At 34.0% G+C, this 25,875-nt stretch overlaps 1 protein-coding gene across 1 annotated transcript in view; it reads left to right on the top strand.

Moving 5' to 3' along the window:
• LOC123840951 (disintegrin and metalloproteinase domain-containing protein 32-like) overlaps window positions 1-25,875 on the top strand; it is a 193,785-nt gene that overhangs the window by 105,590 nt on the left and 62,320 nt on the right. The window contains exons 12-14 of the mRNA XM_064585520.1: window positions 2,543-2,720; window positions 9,872-9,964; window positions 11,949-12,144. Of these exons, the coding sequence (XP_064441590.1) occupies window positions 2,543-2,720; window positions 9,872-9,964; window positions 11,949-12,144 (467 nt within the window). The remainder of the gene's footprint in view (window positions 1-2,542; window positions 2,721-9,871; window positions 9,965-11,948; window positions 12,145-25,875) is intronic.

Here is a 25,875-nt window from a genome sequence, read left to right as displayed (position 1 = left end):
GCAGGATTGCAAGGTTCTTGTCTCAGGGAGTCGAAGAATGAATCTCGCAGACACAAAAGTGAAGTGAAAGTTCTTTTTTCTTTTTTCCAAATGCTGTCAAGTGCTAGCCTTAACCTCAAAAAAATGGTAGAGAGCATTTCCCATTTCCAGTGGGAAAGTACCATTACTTTTTTCTATCACTTAATTTCTCTGTCTCTGAACCTAGAACTTAGGCTAGTTATATCATAGTTTCAGTAAGCATTTATAAAATAATTTGGGAACAAAGCTAACATTGCATTAGAATTCAAAGTATAAAATCTCAACAAAATAAATGGAAAAAATTCTGTATAACTGATTACAAGTAATCTTGGGAACACTTGTTCTTAAGAACTGCTGTTTTGGGGAGCAAAAAGGTGAATAACTTGGGATGACATATAGTTGACTAAAAATAGTTTCCAGAGCCAAAATATCATATAGTTTTCAATTAAAATTTTCCTCACTTTTCAATTCTGGTGATAGTATTATCAAAACTTATGGTTTACAGTAAAAAATTTATTAATATTTAATAGTAAATATTTTATTATGTAATGTTCAAAGATTAATTTTGGGGTAAAAAAATACGTGAATTTGAAGTCTTAAACGACTGTGTGTGAATGCTGATCCTGCTAATTTACAAACTGAGTTTTGTGAGGTTTTTAGCTTTTCTGAACTTTAGTTCAATTTCTATAGAATGCTGGTGACAATACCAATCTCCCTGATTTGTAGTGAGGATTAAATATTCAAGTATCTAAAATATCCAACTAATAATAGGTACTTAATAAATGTCAGTTTTCTCCTTGTCTGATAGATTTTTACTACACATTGAAAGTGACTCATCTTATGGAAATATTCTCTGAAGTTATCTTTATTAGTGATATGTGGACATAATGATATAAAATTTTGATTAATAAACAGTTTCTCTGAGATCTGTGAGAAAGCTCAGAACTAAGCACAGTATGTTTAATAAAAGTTTTTTGTTATTATGAAAAACCAATAGACAATTGATTCTGTGTTTGCTAAGTACTGTACTTGTGATAAGTAATACCAGTAATAAAGATGATAAAGTTCCTGCCTCAAACAACTTACTGCTTAATGAATCATCTGTCATATTACATATGTACTACAAACCTGTGAATAAAAATGAAAAAAAACATTGAAATAGAAACGATTCAAACTTTCAAAGATAATTTTATACCTTCATAATTTTATAATGGTCAGGGGAAAGACTGAGGGAGTAGAAGAGAAGTTTGAAGAATTGTTGATATATATCTGGGAATTGACATAAATGGATACAGGGTTTTCTCCAGTCCTAGGCAAGAGACATCATATACATGTATAAATATTTTTTTTCTATATACAAGAATTTATATACAGTCATGCCCAGAAACTCAAAATTTTCTCTTAGGTACATGTAGTTTATAATGTATATAAAAGTAAAGTTAATCTATTCTTAATTTTTTTTATTGTGGAGGAACACTTAACAGGAGTTCTCTTAAAATTTTAAATGTGCAATACATTATTGTTAACTATAGGTACTTGTTGTGCAACAGGTTTCTAAAATGTACTCATATTGAATAACTGAAACTTTATACCCATTGAATAACTCCCTGTTTCCACCTCCTCCTAGCCCAACAACCACCATTATACATGGTACAAACTCTGCATCCATGAGTTTGACTATTTGAGATATATATGTGAGATCATGCAGTATTTGTCTTCTGTTACTGGCTTATTTCACTTAGCATAATGTCCTCGTGGTTCATCCATGTTGTTGCATATGGCAGGATTACCTTCTTTTCTTAAGGCTGCATAATATTCCATTGCATATATATTCCACTTTTTTTTTTTTATCTATTCATCTGTCAGTGGAAATTTAGGTTGCTTCCCTATCGTTGCTATTGTGAATAATGCTGCAGTGAACATGAGGGTGTAGATATCCCATTGAGATCCTGGTTTCAGTTATTTTGGATATATACCCAGAAGTGGGATTGTGGGATCATATGGTAGTTCTATTTTAATTTTGTGAAGAACTTCTCTACTGTTTTCCACAGTGACTGCCCCAGTTTACATTCCCACAAACAGTATACCAAGGATTCCAATTTCTCCATATCCTTGCCAAATCTGATCTTTTTAATGATAATAGCCATCTTAACAGGTGTGTGGTGATATCTTATTGTGGTTTTGATTTGCAATTCCCTGATGATTACTGATATTGAGCACCTTTTCATTTTCCTGTTGGCCATTTATATGTATTCTTTGAATAATCTATTCAAGTCTGTGTCCATTTTCTAATTGGCCTGTTTGAGTTTTACTATTAAGTTGTACTTAATTTTATTTGAATAAGGACATGTATCCCAGTGAATAAAATCACAGGACCTACCCAGGAATAATTTTGACCTCTAAGCACTTGTTATAAACATTTATCATTACCTATTAAATTTAACATTTTAAAATTAATTTATATTATATAGAGTTGTGTTTTCAGAAGTGTATTGCCAATGACATTGTATGGATTCACCTCTAGGCGATCAAGTGGTATGAAGACGTTTAGCAGTTGCAGTTTGAGTGACTTTGAAAATTTCATTTCAAATATGGGTGCCAGATGTCTTCAGAATAAGCCACAAATGCGAAGAACCATGGTAGCAATCTGTGGCAATGGCAAAGTGGAGCTAGGTGAAGCGTGTGACTGTGGTACTGAGGAAGTAAGTCTGATAAATAGGAAAGTTAATTAATAAATTTATTGTTTTAGCTCATCTCTTTGTCAAATATGTATATATATATCTGTGTATCTCAAATATGACTGAGTACCATGACGAATATTTACAGTAAGTGAAATCAAGTTTGAAATATATACAAGAATATACCATATAGATGTAGGCTGAAGGATTTTGAACAACTATAAAAATGTACTCCTAAAAATTATTGCTGATGGGAAAAATAGGAGTCTAGATGAGCTTTTGTATTCTAAACTAAATATATAAGATCTTTCCAAACCTGTACTTAACCTCTGGATATTTTATAAATGTTTTATTGAAGATTAATGTGTCAGCCGACCATCAAGTATCTTTTAGGGTATTATTTCACAATGGAATCAGTAATATGGTAAGGTAAGGCTATTAATATTACAGTCTGAACATAGGGTGATTTTAATTATTCACTTAGTAGGGAAGCTCTGAAAATATAGTGAATGCAAAAGGTCCAGGTTGTAGTACTTTTAGATAATTCAGTATTTGCAGCCATACTGCAGATATTGTACATTTCCATGATTACAAGATAGATGGAAGTGATATTAGGGTGTGATACATATATGGGTCTGAATATACTTGTATCCATACCACACTGTTTTAATTACTGTGCCTTTCTAATATGTTTTGCTATTTGATAGAACAAGTCCTCCCTCTTAATTCTGCTTGCCTGCCTGCCTTCCTTCCTTCCTTCCCTCTTTCCTTCCTTCCTTCCTCTTTCTCTCTCTCTTTCTTTCTTTAATTTCTTAATTTCTTTTTCTTGTAATTTCTTTCTTTTAAAATATAATTAACATACAGTGCTATGGTAGTTTCAGGTGCACAGTATAATGATTCAACAATTCTATGCATTTCTTGGTGCTCATCATAATAAGTGTTCTCTTAATTCTCTTTATCTGTTTTCTCCATTCCCCTGCCCACTCCCCTCTAGCAACCACCATTTTTTTCTCTATTTTTTTGTCTTTTTATTGTTGTTGTTGATTTGTTTCTTAAATTCCACATTTGAGTGAAATCATATGGTATTTGTCTTTCTCTGACTGACTCATTTCATTTAGCATTATATCCTCTAGGTCTACCCATGTTGTCACAAATGGAGGGATTTTATTCTTTTCTTTATGGCTGAGTAATATTCCATTATACCTATCTATCATCTATCATCTATCTATATTCCATTATATCTATAGATATAGATACAGATATAGATAAATCTCCCACATCTTCTTTGTCCATCTATCATAGGATACTTGAGTTGCTTCCATATCTTAACTATTATAAATAATTCACCTATAAACATAGTGGTACAAATATCTTTTTGAATTAGTGTTTTTGTTTTCTTTGAGTAAGTACCCTATAGTGGAATTATGGGTTTGTTTGATATTTCTATTTTTAATTTCTTGAGGAGCCTCCATACTGTGTTCTATAATGGCTACAACAATTCGCATTCCTAAACATTGCATGTTATTTTTTCTCACATTTTCACCAAGTCATGTTATCTTGTGTTTTTGATTTTAGCCATTCTGACAGGTGTAAAGTGATATCTCATTATGGTTTTGATTCGCATTTCCCTGAGGATGAGTGATGTTCAGTATCTCTTCATGTGTCTGTTGGCCATCGGTATGTCTTCATTGGAGAAATGTCTATTCAGGTCCTCTGCCCATTTTTTAATTGGATTTTTTTTTTTTTTTTTTTGGTGTTGAGTTGTATAAGTTCTTTATATATTTTGGATATTAACCCCTTATTGGATATATAATTTTGCAAATATCTTTTCCTATTCAGTAGGTTGCTCTTTTGTTTCATTGATGGTTTCCTTAGTTACACAGAAGCTTTTTATTTTGGTGCAGTCCCAGTAGTTTAATTTTGCTTTTGTTTCCCTTGTAGAGGAGACATAAATGGAAAAATATTATGTCAAAGATATATCAAAGAAATTACTGCCTATGTTTTCTTCTAGGAATTTTATGGTTTCAGGTTGGTCTCACATGTAGTTTCTTAATCTACTTTGAGATTCTTTTTGTGTATGGTGTAAGAAAGTTGTCCAGTTCTTTTGCATGTAGCTCTCCAATTTTCCTGACATTGTATGTTGAAGAGACTGTCTTTTCCACATTGTATATTCTTGCCTCCTTTGTTGTAGATCAATGGCCCATATAAGCGGAGCTTTAGTTCTGAACTCGGTATTCTGTTTCATTGATCTAAGTGTCTGTTTTTGTGTCAGTACCATACTGCTTTGATTACTATATAGTACTTTGTACTATATCTTGAAATCTGAGATTGTGATACCTGTTCAGGAAACATCTGATTGTCAGTTTTGTCTGATCTAGAAAGTCATGTGAATAGAATGATGCAGCACATTTCCTTCCTTCCTTCCTTCCTTCCTTCCTTTCTTACAGTTTATTTATTTATTTAAGTCATTTCTATACCCAGTGTGGGGCTCGAATTCATGACCCTGAGATGAAGAGTCACATCCTCTTCTGATTGAGCCAGCCAGGTGCTCCTTTCAATACTGTGTTTTGAGATTCATTCAGTGTTGTTTTATGTCACAATAGTTTCTTCCTTTTTATTATGTGTAATACTTTGTTGTTTAAATATAGCACAATCTGTTTTTTCATTTACTTGCTAATGGATATTTGAGTTAAGAGTAGTGGGCCATTATTTCAAATTCCTAAAAGTAGAATTGCTGGATCATATAAGTGTATACGTTCATGAGAAATTGGCAAACTATTTTCCAAAGTGTTGTATTATTTTACACTCTTATCAGCAACACATGAAACTTAATTTCCTCCACATCATCACCAAAATGTGATGTTGCAGCCTTTTAAATTTTAGCCATTACAATGGTTTTCGTTTGTATTTTCTTTGAGTATAATGATGTTGAGCCTGTTTTCATGTCCTTATTAACCATTAAGTTGTTTGGTTTTTTTTATTACTGATTTGTAAGAGTTTTTTTCCCTATAGGCTGTATACTAGTCCTTTGTCAAACATGTATATTACAAATATTTGTTTCCAATCCATGTATTACCTTTTTGGTTGCTTAACAACATCTTTGAATAGCAGGCATTTTTTATTTTTTATGAAGACCAATTTATCATTTTTTTTCTTCTGTGGTCATGCTTTTTGTAGCCTAAGAAATCTTTGCCTACTCAAGCTCATGAATATTTTCTCTTATGTTTTCTATGAGAAGTTTTACAATTATCACTCACATTTAGTCTTTGATCCATTTTGGGTGTGTTTTGTGTTTGGGGAGATTTTTTTTGAGGTTAATTATGCTCCATTTGAATATCAAATTTTTCTAGTAGTATTTGTTAAAATGACTATCTTTTCACCATTGTATTACCTTAGCATTCTTATGAAAGTAAATTACTATACATGTGTATCTATCCCTGTATTCTTTTCTGTTTATTTATGTAACCATACTTATGCCAATTCTACACTATTTTAATTAATGTGTTTTCACAGTAAATTTTGAAAACAGGTAATGTAAATCATCCAACTTTGTTCCTTTTTTCCAGGGTAGTTTTATTATTGTGAGACCTTTGTATTTCCATATAAATTGGAGAATCAGCATGTGAATATAGGGACTTTATTGGAATTGTGTGGTATTCATACATCCATTTTTGGAGAATTACTTTTTTTTTAATTAAAATTGTCTGCAAATCAATGTACATGGTGTATATCTCCACTTATTTAGCTCTTCTTTCATTCATTTAGTTTTTCTATGGTTGTTTCTATAGCATTGTTTTAAAATTTTATTTAACAATTATCCATTGCTAGTATAGAAAATACAATTGACTTTTGTGAATTCACCTTGGATCTAGTGTTAATTAGAAATGTTGAGAATGGTCTTTGCTTTGTTTTTATTGGGGGGGAGGGAGCTTTCTGAGTTTCAGCACTAAATATGATGTTAGATAAAAATTTTTTTGGTAAACATATACCCTTAGCATGTTGAGGAAGTTCCTTTCTATTTCTAGTTAGTTGAGAGTTCTATTTCTAGTTAGTTAACCAATTCTTAAATCAAGAATTGGTGTTGAATTTTGTCCAATGTCTTATTTTTGTGTCTATCGAGCTGATTCAAATGAGTTTTCTCCTTTTAAAAATTAATTAATTAATTAATATGGTGCATTTCATTGATTGGTTTTTGAATGCTAACCCAACCATGCATTCTGACATTAGCTTCACTTGCATTTTTCTGTATATATAGTGCTAGATTTAATTTGCTGATATTTTGTTTGGGATGACAGCACTTATCTTCACAAGGAGATTGTATTGTGCAGTTTTTTCTTTTCTTGTAATATTTTCTGGTTTAAGCATCAAAGCAATTCTGAACTCAGTACTTTCTGAAAGAATTTATTCATGATTGGTATTATTCCTATTTATTTATTATCTTTATTGTGGAAGAGCACTTCACATAAGATCTACTATCTTAAATCTACCCTCCTAGAGATTTTATAGCTTTACATTTTACATTTAATTTATGATCCATTTTGAGTTATTTTTTGTGAAAGGTAGAGTCAGTGTCTAGTCATTATTTCCCATGTGAATGTCCAGTTTTTCCAGCACCATTTGTTGGAAAGACTATCCATTCTCCCTTGAGCTGCATGTACTCCATTGTTAAAGATTTATTATCTGTGTTGGTCTGTTTCTGGGGTTTTTATTTTGTTCCAGTGATCTCTTTGTTTATTCTTTTGTGAATACCATACTGTCATTATAGTTTATAGTAAGTTTTGAAGTTGGGTGTTGTCAGTTCTTCAGTTTTCTTCCTCATTTTTTTTTTCTTCTCCTCCTCCTCCTTTTTCTTCTTCTTCTTTCTTTTCCTTCTCTTCAGCATTATGTGACTATACTGCATTTTTTTGCATCTCCATATAAACTTTAGAATCAATTTGTCAATATCTACAAAATAACTTGCTGGAATTTTTATTGAAATTGCATTAAATCTCTAGATAAAATTGGGAAAAAGTGACATCTTTTCTTTTTTTAAGATTTTATTTATTTACTTGTCAGAGAGAGAGAAAGACGGAGAGAGAGCACAGGCAGGGGGGAAAAGCAGGCTCCCTGCTGAGCAAGGAGCCCGATGCGGGACTTGATCCCAGGACCCTGGGATCATGACCTGAGCTGAAGGCAGATGCTTAACTGACTGAGCCACCCAGGCGTCCCAAGAAGTGGCATCTTAACAATATTGAGTCTTCCTATCCATGAACATGGAATATCTCTCCATTTATTTATGCCTTCTTTGATTTCTCTCATTAGAGTTTTGTAGTTTTTCTCATACAGATTCTATAATAGTTTGTTAGAACTATTCCCAGATACTTCATTATTTTGGTGCTAATATAAATGGCATCATGTTTTTTATTCAAATTCCCATTTTTCATTCTTGGTATACAGGAAAACAATTGACTTTTTTTTAAAGATTTTATTTATTTGACAGAGAGAGAGAGAGTGAGCACGAGCATAAGCAGGGGGAGCTGCAGAGGGAGAGGGAGAAGCAGACTCCCTGATGAGCAGGGAGCCCGATGCGGGGCTCCATCCTAGAACCCGGCATCATGACCTGAGCTGAAAGCAGACACTTAACCAACTGAGCCACTCAGGAACCCCAACAATTGACTTTTGTATATTAACTTTGTATCCAGCAATCTTGTTGTAATTAATTAGTAGTCCAGGAGATTTTAATTTTTTTTTTTTTGCTTTTTGGTCAATCATTTGGGATTTTCTTTACATAGTCAATCACAGAATCTATGGAAGAAACAGTTTTTTTTTCTTCTCAACCTGTATATTTTTCATTTCATTTTCTTTTCTTACTGAATTAGCTAGAACTTACAACAGGATGTTGAAAGGAGTGGTGACGACCATCCTTGTCTTGTTCCTGATCTCAGGGGGAAAGCTTATAGTTTCTCAACATATATAAGATATTAGCTGTAGGTTTTCTCTGTATGTTCACTATCAAATTTAGGAAGTTTCTCTCTATTCCTAGTTTGCTAATATTTTGTATAATTCATTAAGTGAGTATTGGATTTTGTCAAATGCTTTTTCTACATCAATTGTTATGGTCATATGGTTTTTCTTCTTCAGCCTGTCAGTATGATGAATTGATTGATGTGTGAATGATTATGAGAGATATTGATCTGTAATTTTCCTTTTTTGTAATGTTTCTGGGTTTGGTATTAGAGTTACACTGGCCTCATAGCATAAGTCAGGAATTTCACACATCAATTTTGGGAGAGTATTGTGTCTGTAATTCCCTGGGGTGAAGGCAGTATGAACTTTTCCTGGGTTCTGTCCTAGTTGCTTCTTCTCTTGGCTAATTTTAATTTGCATACTTTCCATATAATAAACCATAACTGTGAATATAAAAGCTTTCAATGAGTTCTGTGAGTCCTTCTAGTAAATTACCAAACCTGAGAGTGGTTTTGGAAATCCATTGAACTTGTGTTTGGTGTAAGTAATGAGGGAAGTTTTGGGGGTGTTCTAACTGCAGTGGGCATAAACTCTACACACCCTTACCCCCCCAACATTATTGAAGTATGACTGACAAGTAAAAATTATGTTTTTAAGGTGTTCAACATGATGTTTTGATATACATATACCTTCTGAAATGATTACTACAATCAAACTAATTAACCTAACCTTCACTTCACATAGTTACCATTTTTTTTTTTTTTGTATGTGGTGAGGACACTTTATCTATCCTCTTAGCAAAATATACGATACAGTATTGTTAACTATAGTACATCATGTTGTACAGTGGATCCTGAAAACTAATTCATTCTTAAATGAAAATTTGTACCTTTTGAACAGTATCTCCCCTTTTCCCTCACCCTCCAGACACTATTACCCACCGTTCTGCTCTCTCTTACTATTCTCTATTTTCTGAAAAAAGTTGTTTCATATATTTTTCCTAGTTTTCTAGTTGGGTAAGAGTTTCTTGGTACCAGTTACTCTGTTTTGACCTGAAGTGAACGTCTTAATTTAGTATTTTAATTGTTTAGAGATGCAGAACTATAAATGTTGACAGCATTCATATTCTTCCCCAAAACTCAAAAAATAAGCCCAGTAAGTATAGTTCCTGCCAAAGTTTATATTATTATCATGATGTCTTTTTACTTGTACATTCCATTAATTCATAGCAATGTGGAGCTGCTCCCTGTTGTAATTTTCGTACTTGTACACTGAAACCAGGATCACAGTGTGATGCAGGATTATGCTGCAGGGACTGTCAAGTAAGATTTAAGTTTATTAATATCTTCTAAGTATATAATGAATCATGTCTTAGATACTTTAAATCACTTAGACCTATAGCTGTAAATAAAAATAAATGAATTTTCTGAAACTAATATACTGTATGTTAACTAACTGGAATTTAAATTAAAACTTAAAAAAATAAGTGAACTTCCAAATAAAGAAAAATATACTAAAGTCAGAATCAGATTTTTGATTTTGTGAACCTTAATTGGATGTTCAGGTTTTCTTCTTATGCCATTATTCTGCCTGACTTGATCCTGTTGTTCTTAAGCCTTGATTGAGAGCTATCATACAATTTTCAATACAGAAGATCTCCCTTAAAAGGGACTTTTTATTGGGCGCCTGGGTGGCTCAGTTGGTTAAGCGACTGCCTTCGGCTCAGGTCATGATCCTGGAGTTCCAGGATTGAGTCCGCATCGGGCTCCCTGCTCGGCAGGGAGTCTGCTTCTCCCTCTGCCCCTCCCCCCTCTCATGTGCTCTCTCTCATTCTCTCTCTCTGAAATAAATAAATAGAATCTTTAAAAAAAAGGGACTTTTTATTTACTCTATTCATTATTTATATTTTTAGAAATAATATTGTTACTGGTTGTGATAGGTATCTGTAGGTATGTAATTGAAAGACACAGCAGTTTCCCATAAATGTATAAATAATGAAACTTAACTAGAATAACACTTTTTTTATTTTATTGTTATGTTAATCACCATACATTACATCATTAGTTTTTGATGTAGTGTTCCATGATTCATTGTTTGCATATAACACCCAGTGCTCCATTCAGTATGTGCCCTCTTTAATACCCATCACCAGGCTAACCTATCCCCCCACCCCCCTCCCCTCTAGAACCCTCAGTTTGTTCTCAGAGTCCATAGTCTCTCATGGTTCGTCTCCCCCTCCGATTTCCCCCCTTCATTTTTCCCTTCCTGCTATCTTCTTTTTTTTTTTTTTAACATGTAATGTATTATTTGTTTCAGAGGTACAGGTCTGTGATTCAACAGTCTTACACAATTCACAGTGCTCACCATAGCACGTAGAATAGCACTTTCTAAATGCTATGTTAGCACACAGTTTAAACTATAAATTTATTATTTATTCAAAGATCATTTAATTGAAAGATCACATATTAGTTTATATGTTGAAGATGTTGACTCTTGTCCCGTTTTCCTTTTCAGCTCCTGCAATACATTTGTAACAGATTTGTCATATGACAGTCCCTCTATTGAACTACCTAACATAGGTTCTGTGTTCTTGACTATCCTCGACTAATGCAGTTTTGTTATTTTTTTCTAGAATCTTATCATGTGGTTACATTCTTACCTCTGTGATCTTTTTGTTGTCAACTGGAAATCATCAATTAAGAAGTATGAGATAGACGCCCCTTTAAGATTGTTTATATACATTTTCAGATTCTGTATATGAAAGTGTTAATTAACTACAGGATAATTCAGGAGAACAATTATGATTGAGTTTCTTCTCTAAGAACCACCTCTTTAACTACCCTTTGGTTTTCCTCTGTTAATTCTCAGTTATTTATGTATCATATTTGTCATAGAATTATAAATATTCCATACTTACAAACTATACTTTGAATAAGTGTATTTTGTTTGGAAATTGTCTGAATTACACTGTTTTCACCCAAGAAATAATTATTTCAAGCTAAAAGTGATTTTTCTTCCCTTGTACTGAAACACAGACAGAACTTTGGCTATCATCACATCATATTTGTGTTATACTTTTCATGTGCATATGCTTATTTCCTGTTGTAGTTAATAACATTCAATTTTTTTCAATATGATAAACATAATGCTTTATACAAAGAAGGTACTAATAGACATTAATGAATAAATAGATCATTAAACTATAAATAGAATTAATTTTGAAATAGAACAGTTTTGAAATAAATACTGAGAAACACAACACTCTTAAATGTAGTGCTTTATTTTTTATATTTTAATTTCTATTAGATTGAAAGAGCAGGTGTTCAGTGTAGGGGAGCAAAACATCATGAATGTGATATTGCTGAATTTTGTGATGGAAGCTCACCGCAGTGTCCATATGATGTAACTATACAGAATGGACATGTATGTAAAGAAAAATATATGTGTTATGATGGAGGCTGCCAGGATCCAGATGCACGTTGTGAGATCACATTTGGAAAAGGTAATGTTGTTTTGTAAAATCTACATAGTTGGTACTTCATATTTTTATTTACATCACCAAGACAAGTGGCAATTAATTATATATATAATTATATATGTGTATATATATATGCATATTACATTTATAAATATAATTATAATGTGCATATGTACACATATATAATTATATGCATAATTATATACATATGTATGTATGTATAATTTAAATTTTATCTATATATTTAAATTCTTTATTCTATTGAGCATCTATATTTTTATTTTTTCAAACTTTATTAAGGTATAACTGATAAAGAAAGATACATATTTAAGGTATATGAATTAATGTTTTGATGTTTTGTGAAATAATTGCCACAATCAAGGTACTTAAAATATTAGTTATATGTATATACCAATAAATGAAATTGCTTGATCATAATGTTCATTTTTAATTTTTGAGGAGTCTATATATAGTTTTCCATAATGGCTGTGCCAACTTCATTCCCAACAACAGTGTATAAAGGTTCCCCTTTCTCCACATCCTTGCTAGCACTTTTTATTTTTTATCTTTTTGATAATAGCTATCCTAAAAGGTGTAAGTTGTGGTTTTGAGTTACATTTTTCTGATGATTAGTGATGCTGAGCACATTTTCATAAATCTGGTGGTCATTTGTATGTCTTCTTTTGAGAAATGTCTGTGCAGGTCTTTTGCTATTTTCAAATCTCATTATTTGTTTTTGCTCTTGAGTTGTATGAGTTATTACATATTTTGTAGATTAACCCATTATCAGATACGTGGTTTGCCAATATTTCTCCTACAGGTCTCATTTTCATTCTGTTGATTGTTTCCTTTATTAAGAAGTTTTTTAGTTTGGGCGCCTGGGTGGCTCAGTCAGTTGAGTGTCTGACTCTTGATTTCAGCTTAGGTCATGATCTCATGGGTCTTGGGTCCAGCCCCACATGGGGCTCCCTGCTCAGTGGGGAGTCTGCTTGAAAGATTCTGTCCTTCTGCCCCTCCTCCCTTTCTTGCTCTCTCTAAAAATAAATAAATAATTTTTGTAAAAAAAGAAGTTTTTTAGTTTGATGCAGTTCCACTTGTCTATTTTTGTTTTTGTTGTCTGTGCTCTTATGTCATATCTAAATATTATTTCCCAGACCAATGTTCAAGAGCTTTCTCCTGTTTTCTTCTTGTAGTTTACAGTTTCAGGTCTTAAGTTTAAACCTATCCTGACCCTTACCGCCTTCTGCAGCTTTATTGAGATGTAATTGACCTATAACATTGTGTCATTTTAAGGTATATAACATGTTGATTTGGTATGCTTATATATTACAAAATGATTACCACTATATTGTTAGCTAACACCTCTATCATGTCCTATAATTACCATTTGTTTCTGTGGTGAGAACATTTAAAATCTTTTCTCCTAGTAACTTTCAAGTATGTTATACAGTAGTATTAAGTATAATCATCATGTTGTACATTAGAACCCCAGAACTTAATTCATCTTATAACTAGAAATTGGTACCCTTTGACAAACATCTCTCCCTTTCCCCCACCTACCAGCCTATGGTAATCACAGGCTATGTATGCTTTGTTTCTTTGATTTCAGTTTTTTGTTTTTTAGTGATTTCACATATAAGCAATATTATAGAGCGTTTGTCTTTCCTTGTCTAACTTATTTCACTTGGCATAATGTCCACAAGTTTATCCATGTTGGCACAAATGGAAGGATTTCCTTCTTCCTCATGACTGAATAAAATGTTATTTTATATAAATACTACATTTTCTTTATTGATCCATCCATTGACAGACACTGTTTCCATATCTTGCCTATTGTGAATAATGCTGATACAAACATGAGGATGCAGATTTCTGTTCAAGATCCTGTTTTCATTTCCCATGGATACGAAGTGGATTAGAAATGGGATTGCTGGATCATATGGTAGTTCTACTTTTAACTTTTTGAGAAGCCACCATACTGCTATTCATATGGCTATACCAGTTTACGTTTCCACCAACAGTGCGTAAGTGTTTCATTTTCCCCATATTTTCGCCGTTTGTTATTTCTTGAGTTTTTGATGAGAGCCATTCTAATAAATGTAAGGAGTTATCTCATTGTGGTTTTGGTTTGCATTTCTCTGATATTAGTGATATATTGCGCATATTTTCATGTACCTTTGGCTATTTTTATGTCTTTGAAAATAGTCTATTCTATTCCTTTGCTCATACCTAAATCAGATTGTTTGGGTTTTTGCTATTGAGTTTTACAAGTTCTTTATATATTTTGGACATTTTCCTTACCAAATACATGATTTGCAGATATTCTCTCCCATTCCATAGATCGTTTTCATTTTTTGATTGTTTCTTTTGCTATGCAGGAGCCTTTTAGTTTGATGAAGTCCCATTTATTATTTCTTGTTTTTGCTGCATGTGCTTTGGTGTCATATCTAAAAAGTCATTGCCAACAACAATGTCAATGTCAATGCTTTTTCCCTGTGTCATCTTCTAGGATTTTTATGGTGTTCATTCTTACATTTAAGTCTTTAATCTATTTCAAGTTAATTTTTGTGAATTGTGTAAACCAGGGGTTTACTTTTATTCTTTTGCATGTGAACATCCTATTTTCCCAATGTCATTTATAGAATAGATTCTCCTTTCCTTGTTGAGTATTTTTAGCTCCCTCATCAGATTATTTGTTGAGCATATACATGGGGTTTTGTTCTGGGCTCTCCATTCTGTTCCATTGGTTTGCTCTTCTTGTAACAGTATCATACTGTGTAATTGAAATCAGGAATTGTGTACCTCTAGTTTTGTTTTTTTTCCTCAGGATTGCTTTGGCTTTTCAAAGTTTTTGTGGTTCCATACAAATTTTAGGAATTTTTTTCTATTTCTGAAAAATGCCATTGGAATTTTGATATAGATTGCATTGAAACTGCAGATGGTATTGGGTAGTAATGACTATTAATTCTTCTGATCCAGGAACACAGGATAGCTTTCCTTTTGTATCTTAGATTTTTTTCATGAAAGTCTTGTAATTTTCAGGGTACAGATCTCTCACTTATTTGATTAAATTTATTCTGAAGTATTTTATTGATTTTGATGCTAGTGAGAAAGGTATTATCTTTATTTCTTTTTAAGCTGTTTTGTTGTTAGTGTATAGAAATTCAAATGATTTCTGTATGTTGATTTTGTACCCTACAGAGTTACTGAATTTAATAGTTCTAACACACCTTTTTGGTTGGGTCTTTAGGACTATCTCTATATAAGATTATATTTTCTGCAAGACAGTTTTACTTCTTTCTTTCCAATTTGGGTGCCTTTTATTATTTTTCCTCCCTGACAGCTCTCATTACAACTTCCTGTGCTGTGTTGAATATGAGTGGTGTGAATGAGCACATTTGTCTTATTCCTCATCTTACAGAAAAAGCTTTCAGCTTTTCACAATTGAGTATGATGTGGCTGTGGGTTTATTATATGTGGCCTTTATTTTGTTAAGGTACGTTCCTTCTGTACTCAATTTGCTGATTATTTTTATCATGAAAGGATGTTGTATTTTGTCAAATGCTTTTTCTGTTTTTAATGAGAGGATCTTATGATCTTTTATCTTTCATTCTATTAATGTGGTATATCACAGTTATTGATTTGCATATGTTGTACTATCCTTGCATTCCAGAGATAAATACCATTTGATAATGGTGTTTGGTTCTTTTAATGTTCTGTTGAATTTAGTTTAGCAATATTTTGTTGAGAATTTTTACATCTGTATTCATTAGAGATGTTGGTCTATAGTTTTCTTATAGTGCTCTTATTTGACTTTGGTATCAATATAAAGCTGACCTCATAGGATGAATTTGGAAATAGTCTCTCCTCTTCAGTTTTCTGGAAGAGTTTGAGAATGATTGGCATTAACTCTTCTTTAAGTGTTTGGTATAATTCACCAGGGAGACTATCTGGCTTGGCCTTTTCTGTGTTGGGAGGTTTTCGATTACTGATTCTATCTCATTACTCACTATTGGTCTGTTCTGATTTTCTATTTTTTCATGATTTAGTATTGGTTGGTTATGTTTCTAGGAGTTTATCTACTTTTTCTAGGTTATCCAGTTTGTCAGCATATAATTATTCATAATAGTTGCTGATGATCCTTTGCGTGTTTATGTTATCAGTTATACTGTTTCTTCTTTAATTTATGGTTATTTATTTGAGTCTTCTTTTCTTAGTCTAGTTGGATATTTGTCAATTTTGTGTGTCTTTTCAAGAAACCAACTCTTATTTTGTATTTCTTTCCATCTGCTAATCTGGCGGCTTGTTTGTTCTTTTTTCTTTTTCCTTGAGGTATAGAGTTAGGTTGTTTATTTGAGACCTTTTTTTTTACTTATATGGAGGCTTTTGTTGCTATAAACTTCCCTCTTAGAACTGCTTTGCAGAATCCTATAGATTTTGATACGTTGTTCTTCCATTTTCATTTGTTTCAGTATATTTTTTGATTTCATGTTTGATTTCTTCTTTGACCCACCAGTCGTTTCAGAGCATGTTCTCTAATTTCCACATATTGGTGTTTTCCAGATTTCTTTCTATTGTTAATTTTCAGTTCTATATCATTGTTGTTGGAAAAGTTACTTTGTATGATTTCAGTCTTAAATTTGCTAAGACTTGTTTTATGACTTACCATATGATCTGTCCTGGAGAATGTTCCATGCACACTTGCGAAGAATGTGTATTCTGCTGCTGCTAAATGGAATATTCTGTATGTGTCTGTTATATCCATTTGGTCCAAGGTCTGGTCTTAGTCCAGCTTTTCCTTGTTGGTTTTCTGTCTGGATATCTATCCATTGTAGAAAGTGGAATCTTTAATTCCTGTAGTATTATTGTATTGTTGTCAAGTTTCTCCCTTCAGTTTTCTTAGTACTTGCATATGATATTTAGGTACTACAATGTTGGGTGCATATATATTTATGATTGTCATATCTTGAAGAATTGACTGCCTTATTGTATAATGATCTTTTTCCCCTTCTTGTTGCCATTTTGGCTTACAGTCCATTTTGTCTGACATATAGCTATCCCTGCTTGCTTGTTTTCCACTTGCATGGAAAATCTTTTTCCATTCCTCTACATTTGCTTATGTGTGTCCTTATAGCTGAAGTGATTCTCTTGTGAGCAGCGTATACTTGGGTCTTGTTTTTCTACCCATTCATGAAGCAACTCTATGTCGTTTGATTAGAAAATTCAATTCATTTGCATTTAGAGTGTTTATGGATAGGCAAGGACTTACTAATTCCAACTTGTTGATTGTTATTTTGCTGTTTCATAGTTTCTTTGTTTCTTCCTCTCTTCCTGCCTTCCTTTGTGAATTTGTGATTTTTCATAGTAGTATGCTTTGATTCCCTTCTCTTTTTAAAAAAATTTTTAAATTATTATGTTATGTTAATCACCATACATTACATCATTAGTTTTTGATGTAGTGTTCCATGATTCATTTGCATATAACACCCAGTGCTCCATTCAGTACGTGCCCTCTTTAATACCTGTCACCAGGCTAACATAACATAATAAAATTAAAAAAAAATAAAAATAAATAAAGAAATAATGGGTAAAAATCATATGACTCATTAGATGCAGAAAAAGCACTTTACAAACTATAAGATAGTTTAATGGTGAAAATTTAAACAAATTCCTGGATTTTTTGTTTCTTTTGTCTCTGCATTTTTTGCATATTTGATGGAGTAGTATCCTCTTCCAGAGTTTATGGACTGGTTTTGATGGGGAAATACCTTTACCTGTGGGTGAGTGTGTTGGGAGGCATTCTCTCAGTGAAGTATGGAGATTACAGCTCCAGGGAAGGCCCTGTGGCACAGTCTCTATGCAGCTTCTTCAGCTGAGGTCAGTGCCAGTGAAGATTGCAGGGGTCCTCAAATGACCAAAGCTGTGGCAAGGTTGTTGGGTTCTTCAGTGTTGGGTTCTTCACTTCAAGGTGATGGTGGTGATGGTGGTGGTGGTGGTGATGGTGGTGGTGGTGGTGGAGGTGGTGGCAGTGGCAGTGGCAATGGTGTCTGATGCACAGTGCCTCTGTTGTAGTGATAGGGCTGAGGTTGGAGCACTTATAGAGTGAAAGCATGCCAAGGTCTGGGGCCATGGCTAGCCCAGAGTGTCAGTGGCTCTGCTGCCTTAGGCACAGGTGTTCTTGGAGGATTCCTGGAGGTAGGGACTGGGAAGCATGTGCTCACTGAGCAACAGTGGATCCAGCGTCTATTTGAGTAGCACAAAGGGGCAGTGGCTCTTGTGCCTAAAATGTGGGTGCATGTGGAGCAGCTATAGCTCTGGCGTCTGCGGCACCTGCAGTATTTGGAAAGAGGGGTGGCAGCCCTGGTTCTGAGAGAGCAGAACATCAACTCTTTCTGAGTGGGGCATAGCAACGTCTCTTATCTGGAGGGTCAGCAGTGGGGATGGCTGTTGATTACCTCAGTGGCAAAAACTACTAGTGTCTTTCTGGAGCTCCAGGTGAACACTGGGATTTTCTACTGTGAAAGCTATGGGAAGTCTACGGCTGTCATGGGGATTGTTGAGGTCCCCAGTGGCAAAGTCTGCCAGTGTCTTCTGCAGAGCAGGCCACTGGGTACTATGGTGGCATCTGCTGCATGTTACTGAGAGCTCCCACCCATCTTTGTTCTAATTGTTTCCAGGTGTCTTCTCCTTTTTTTTTTTTTTGGGGGGCTCATCACATAGCTGTAAGTTCTTAAATGATACTCTTGAGCCTTTCCAGTGCTATTTTCATTTGTAGATAGTGGTCTTCTTGTTTTTTTTTTTTTTGTGAGGGGATGAAGGCTGGCATCCCCTACTTTGCCATCTGGCTGATCTTATTCTTCCTCAGTACAATTTTTTAAATTAAAGAAAGGTAAGTGTGTGTCCTTAGCTTACTAGATCTTCCTAGTTCATTTCTTTATAAAATATATAGGATAATCTTAATAAGAAGTCAAGGCCTCAGAAATTCCTTACCATAAAGTACTTTCTAAATGTTAATATTAAGAGGGAGTCAACTTATTTAATTAATATTTGGCTCCAAACTCCCAGACTGTCATACATTTTCAGTTCCAGTATAGATGATGCCCCACTGTCTTTGGGCCCTAGAAAACTTCTTTGTAAGTACACTTGTTGGTATAACCAATACAAGGAAGACAGGGACTGTGGCTACTGATAGTACTTGTGATAGTACTTGTGCATTTATCTGAGGTAAAATGAAGTTATCTTAGAAACAGAAATGGTAGAATTTATAAAGGTGAGAATAAGATCAATAGGAAGTTTCAGGAATTACATAATGGAAAACAAGTATTCAAGCGGTCATTCAACTGAGCTTAGTGTGTGATCTCATGAATGGTAATGGATTGCTTATAAAGTGTTTGTAAGACTGCTTATGTTAATAGCTGATCTCACTTAACTCAATATTCCAAACTCTCCAATTCCTAAAATATATTTACATAGGTTGAGCTGGCTACCTGAGCTCCCACTGTCCTCAAATACTGGCTCAGTTTGGAGCTCTGTATGGATCAATCTGATCTTCCTGTTACTAGTAAACTGTGGCATCTGGTATAATATATTTTGTATAGGACACACATTCCTAAGGTGTTTTGGTTTACCACAGTGGCAATTCCCTTTATGGGTTAAAGAATAAAGTAAATTGTTACTATACAAATACAGTGGTTCAAAAGTTTTTTCTTTCTCATATAATATTCCAGAGGTAGGCATGTTGTTAAAGACATCTCAGCAACTTCGCTCTATGACATTTTCTAAGAATCTGTGGTCTTTCTTCTTGCTCAGCCATACCTTATGTCTCTGGTAGAAGATAGTTTCCCAAAATAATGCAATATATGTTAAGGAAAAAAAAAAGAAGAAGAAGATAGCTGGAGGGGAAGAATGAAGGGGAGAAAATCGGAGGGGGAGACAAACCATGAGAGACGATGGACGCTGAAAAACAAACTGAGGGTTCTAGAGGGGAGGGGGGTGGGAGGATGGGTTAGCCTGGTGATGGGTATTAAAGAGGGCACGTTCTGCATGGAGCACTGGGTGTTATACACAAACAATGAATCATGGAACACTACATCAAAAACTAATGATGTAATGTATGGTGATTAACATAACAATAATAATAATAAAAAAAAAGATAGTTTCCCAGCACAAAATCTTTATACCAGCCTATGGAATCGAGGAAAGAGGAAATGAAACTGTAACTACCTTTTATTTACTGCCATTAACTTGATGATTTGGATATATAATGTCTGCTGATTTTCCAATGACCAGAACCTAGTCACATAACCGCATCTGGTTGCAAGAGAGTCTGAGAAATGTTTTTTTTTTTTTAGCTTGGGGTTTGTTGCCCTGCTAATAATAAGAAACTTCTATTACTAAATGGAAAAAAAAAAAGGAGTGGATATGGGGAACAATTGCCAGTTTCTGTGTTATCTTTCCTCTCTCTTTAGCTCAGCGTTAGTCATTAGAGGTGTTGGTAGCAGGATACTCTTCCTACTAGTCATGTTTGTCTGGAGTGCCAAAGTTTATATAGAGAAGGCAGAGATCAGTATGGATCAAAGTGTCACAAACTGTTTTATTGATGATAAGCAAGATTTCACAGTAAGCTTCTAGATTCATCTTTTTCTGTAGAGATCTCAGATAGGATTTTCCTAGTACCACTTTCCAGGAACTGTCCAGTATCCACATGGTTACTGTGGGAAATATCCTATTAGTACAGTATGGTCTTATAATACCTTTATTCATATTTGATTGTACTGTAGTGGGTACCTACCCAGGCCTGGTCCAATTGCCGTACTCTCCAATCTTGATACAGTTGGTCCATGTTAAGTGAGCATCTGACTCATGTTAAGGGAGTTGGAGAAGTTCTGAATCTCTTTTCTGGAATTTCTAGACAGTTGAACCAAGAGAAATTTCCCTCTAAGGACTCAAAACTATCATATGTAAAGCCCTAGAGTTTTTAGGAGCTATGCTTTTGACCATGTGGAGGAAGGTTGGCCTAATGAAATAGAAAAATGAAGCTGGAGTGTAAACATAAATGAAAACAAGAGAAAGAAAAAATACCTGTATTTCTTCCTTCAATACCAGTGTAATAAATTATGTTTCATTAGTCTGTCTGTTCTTAGTCTCATAATTTTTTATGAATTTTTTGGACTTATTAGAAATGATATTTCTCCATCATTTCAGCTGGTGTACAGTAGTAATCTATAGTTTATTGGAGGTGGAAAAGAATTACAGGTCCAGGGGCTTCAGATTTAGTAAGTTTATGCTTATCTTCAATGCCTCTTTAAGACTGTTTTAGAAGCCATGAGGAAAAGATTTCTACTCTCTCCTCTCATCATTCATTTGTGGAAAATTTAAATTGGTTTGATCTGAAAATTCTTTGAAAAATGTAGGATTTATATTCCCTCTTTCAATAAAAATATTTGGGGGACCACAAAACAGAAAATACAATGAAATTAGTGAGTTGACATTGGGAACATAATTTAGAAGATAATCACTAAGAAGTTTGTTTCAAATATTAATCTTTAAAAATCTCTATTGCCTCAAATAGAATAAGTGTAATTCATGTTGGAGACCTTGGTTTTGGATGTCAAACTCCATAAGGAAGAAAGATTATGGGATATAGTTACTCAAGGTGTTGATTTTTTCATTCACTCAATAAATATTTATCTAACACCTTAATTGGGCATGGCACTACTCTTCTAGCACTGGAAACTCAGTGATGTACAAGACAAAAAAAGATTTCTGTTGTTATGGAGGTTATAGTCCAGAGAAGGGTTCAGGTAGTAAACATAAAAAGAAGGACAGTGTTGCTGAGTTGTGATGAACCAAGCTGAGTAAAGATCATGGTAAGAAAATTAGATTTTATCCTTGGTGTAAATAGGAAGCCATTTGAGATATTTAAGTCAGAGACTGATACATGATTTTTATATTTAAAAAAATCACTCTGATTTATGGTATGCAGAATGTACTATAGGGAGTGGAGAACGGAAGTAGGGAGTCAATTAGAAGACTTTTATAGAATATTAGAAGAGAAATTGATGAAAGCTCAGCCTAGACTTGTAGCCATTGAGAAGGTAAGAAGTGATCATACTCTGGCTATATTTAGGAAATAGTGTCAGTAAGAGTTGGATTAGGTGGTAGAGGCAGGTAGTGAGGAGAAGAGAGAAATCAAGGATGATTTCTGCTTTGGCCTGAACATCTGGTTGACTAATCGTCCTAAAAACTGAAATAAGGAAGTCTAGGGGTAAATCAGAATTTGGTTTTAGGGTATGTTAAACTGTAAATGCCTGTTAGTCACAAGATGAAGTTGAGTCAGATATCAGGTTATGAAAGCTAAAATTTTAGCTAACATTTCAGTGGCTCTGTTTATTCTAGTTGAGATGGGTGGCCATTCAAATGGAAACATAAGCTAGTAGTCTCTAATAGTTGTCAAGGAGTATAGCCTCAAAATTCCTAATGCTCAATGCTATTTATGAAGATTGCCTAAATTATTTACAATAATTTTCCAACATTCACATTTACTGCCCTAGTACCAGCCATGCACAAGTATCTATGCCAGTGCATTCATTATTTAATTGTACCTCATGGTGTTTGATAATAGGATACAGGGAACCTAAGTACACTATTTGGACTATGGAAGGACAGATTCTCTTAGTAGATTTGGTCAGTATACTGGATACAAGGGAACATTTTGACATGTGACTTCACATTTGCAAAGTGTTGCCCTTTTAGTATTTCCATCTCACCCTGGAAAACCCACACTGATCTGAGGGAAAGTCCCTAACACTAATGAAAGAGGGTATTCAAGAGAGAAATTAATAATAAAGTTCATTGGTACCTTTAGATGCAATAGATGGACTAATAAAAAAATAGACTAGATGAAGAACATCACTTTCAACAGAATTCACCTGACTACAGATATTCCTCAACTTATGATGGGGTTGTATCTTGATAAACCATGCATTTAATACACTTAGCCTACTGAACATCATAACTTAGCCTACCCTCCCTTAGAGATGCTCAGAAAGAACACTTAATTAGCCTATAATAGGGCAAAATCACCTAACACAAAGCCTATTTTGCAATAAAGTGTTGAATATCTCATGTAATTTTTTGAATACTATAAAAATAGAATTGTTATATGGCTACAGAATGGTTGTAAGTGTATTGGTTGTTTACACTTAAGATTGTATGGCTGACTGGGAACTGTGGCTTGCAGCTGCTGCCCAGCATCATAAGTGACTATAGTTTCTACTGAATATATATTGCTTTTACACCATCATAAATTTGAAAAATTGTTAAGTTGAACCATTGTAAGTTAGTCTATGACTAAATACAATTTTTATATTATCTCTCGAAATGGGACTGAATTATCCAATTTCTGACTTTTCTTGAATAATATCTTGGTGTTTAACAAGCCCTGAATTGGCATTCCTAACCTGGTATCTCAGATTTACAAGTGAACTGATTAAACATTGTGAATACTTAGAAATAACATCACCATTCCTAATGGTATCTATACAGTCACCTTTGATGGACCAATGTTTAAAAATGGTGAAAAGAGAATTAGGAAATGGTAAAGGAAGAAAAAGAATGTGGGGGGAAATGTAATTAATGAAAGGAGCAGGTAAACAAGAAACACCCCCTTGATCATAAAAGAAAATGGGGAAGGATTAGATGGGAATTCACAGTGGCTAAATAAACATCATCTTAATTCTCCTTACAATCCATTGAGGCAGATATTGTTTCTTTTATAGATGAGGCAGCTGTATTTAGGAAGTTTCATTTTACAGAAGGTAACTGCTAGGCAGAATTCTTTTTTTCTTTAAGTTTTTATTTAAATTACATTTAGGTAACATACCATGTAATATTAGCTTCAGGTGTACATTATAGTGATTTCAGCACTTCCATACAACACACAATGCTCATCACAAGTGCACTCCTTAATCTCCATCACCTATTTAACTCATGCTTCCACTCACCTCCTTTCTGGTAACCATTGGTTTGTTTTCTATAGTTAAGGATCCATTTCTTGGTTTGTCTCTCTTTCCACCTTTGCTCATTTATTTTGTTTCTTAAATTCCACATATGAGTGAAATCACATGGTATTAATCTTTCTCTGACTGATTTTGCTTAGCATAATATTCTCTAGCTCTATCCATGTCATTACAGATGACAAGATCTCATTCTTTATTAATTAATTTATTTATTTGAGAGAGAGAGCACACAAGCAGGGAGAAGGGCAGAGGTAGAGGGAGAGGGAGAAGCAAGGAGCCTGGTGAGGGGCTCGATCACAGGACCCTGGGATCATGACCTGAGCTGAAAGCAAACGCTTAAAGACTGAACCACCCAGGTGCCCCAAGATCTCATTCTTTTTTATGGCTGAGTAATATTCCATTGTATATGTATACCACATCTTCTTTATCCTTTCATCAGTCAGTGGACATTTGGGCTTTTTCCATAATTTGGCTGTTATAGATAATGCTGCTATAAACATCAGGGTGCATGTGTCCCTTTGAATCAGTATTTTTGTAGCTTTTGGGTAAATACCTAGTAGTGTAATTGCTGGATCCTAGGATTGTTCTATTTTTAACAGTTTTAGGAACCTCCATACTGTTTTCCAGAATGGCTGCACCAGTTTGTATTCCCACCAACAGTGCAAGAGGGTTCCCCTTTCTCCACATCCTTGCCAACATTTGTTATTTCCTGTTATTAATTTTAGCCATTCTGACAGGTGAGAGGTGATATCCCATTTTAGTTTTGATTTGTATTTCACTGATGATGAGTGATGTTGAGCATATTTTCATGTGTCCGTTGGCCATCTGTATGTCTTTTTTGGAAAAATGTCTGTTCATGTCTTCTGCCCATTTTAATTGGATTATTTTGGGTGTTGAGTGTGACAAGTTCTTTATCTATTTTGGATACTACCCCTTTATCACATATGCCATTTGCAAATATTTTCTCCCATTCCATAGGTTGCCTTTTAGTTTTATTGATTGTTTCCTTCACTGTGCAGAAGCTTTTTATTTTGATGTAGCCCCAATAGTTTATTTTTGCCTTTGTTCCCCTTCCTTCAGGGGACATATCTAGAAAGAAATTGCTACAGCTGATGTCAAAGAGATTACTGACTGTATTCTCCCCTAGGATTTTCATGATTCCATGTCTCACCTTTAGATCTTTCATCCATTTTGAATTTATTTTTGTGTATGGTGTAAGAAAGTAGTCTAGTTTCATTCTTTCCACGTTGCTATCCAGTTTTCCTAACACCATTTGTTGAAGAGAATGTCTTTTTCCTGTGGATATTCTTTCCTGATTTGTCAAAGATTAATTAATTGAAAAGATTAATAGAAAACCCATTTCTGGGTTTTCTATTCTGTTCCATTGATCTGTGTATATATTTTTGTGCCAGTTTTACCATACTGTTTTGATCACTACAGTTTTGTAATATAACTTGAAGTCCAGAATTGTGATGTCTCCAGCTTTGCTTTCTTTTTCAAGATTGCTTTGGCTATTTGGGGTCTTTTGTGGTTCCATGCAAATTCAGGATTCTCCTAGTGTACAGGCCTTGGATAATCCCCTCCCTTTGAGTTGGAGCAGAACCAGTGAATATGTGATGGAATATCATTCCTGTGATTATAGTATATAGTAAAGATAAAGGAATTTTGAAGATGAATTTAAGGTCCATAATTAGTGAACTTTGAGTTAATCAAAAGGGAGATCATTCTGAGTGCG

The sequence above is a fragment of the Mirounga angustirostris genome, unplaced genomic scaffold, assembly GCF_029215605.1.
Source record: "Mirounga angustirostris isolate CCGP_5_RB_7025 unplaced genomic scaffold, mMirAng1.0.hap1 SCAF_2, whole genome shotgun sequence".
Lineage (NCBI taxonomy): Eukaryota > Metazoa > Chordata > Mammalia > Carnivora > Phocidae > Mirounga > Mirounga angustirostris.
The sequence above is the reverse complement of the archived record's forward strand: the minus strand, read 5'-3'. Positions and strand labels throughout refer to the sequence as shown.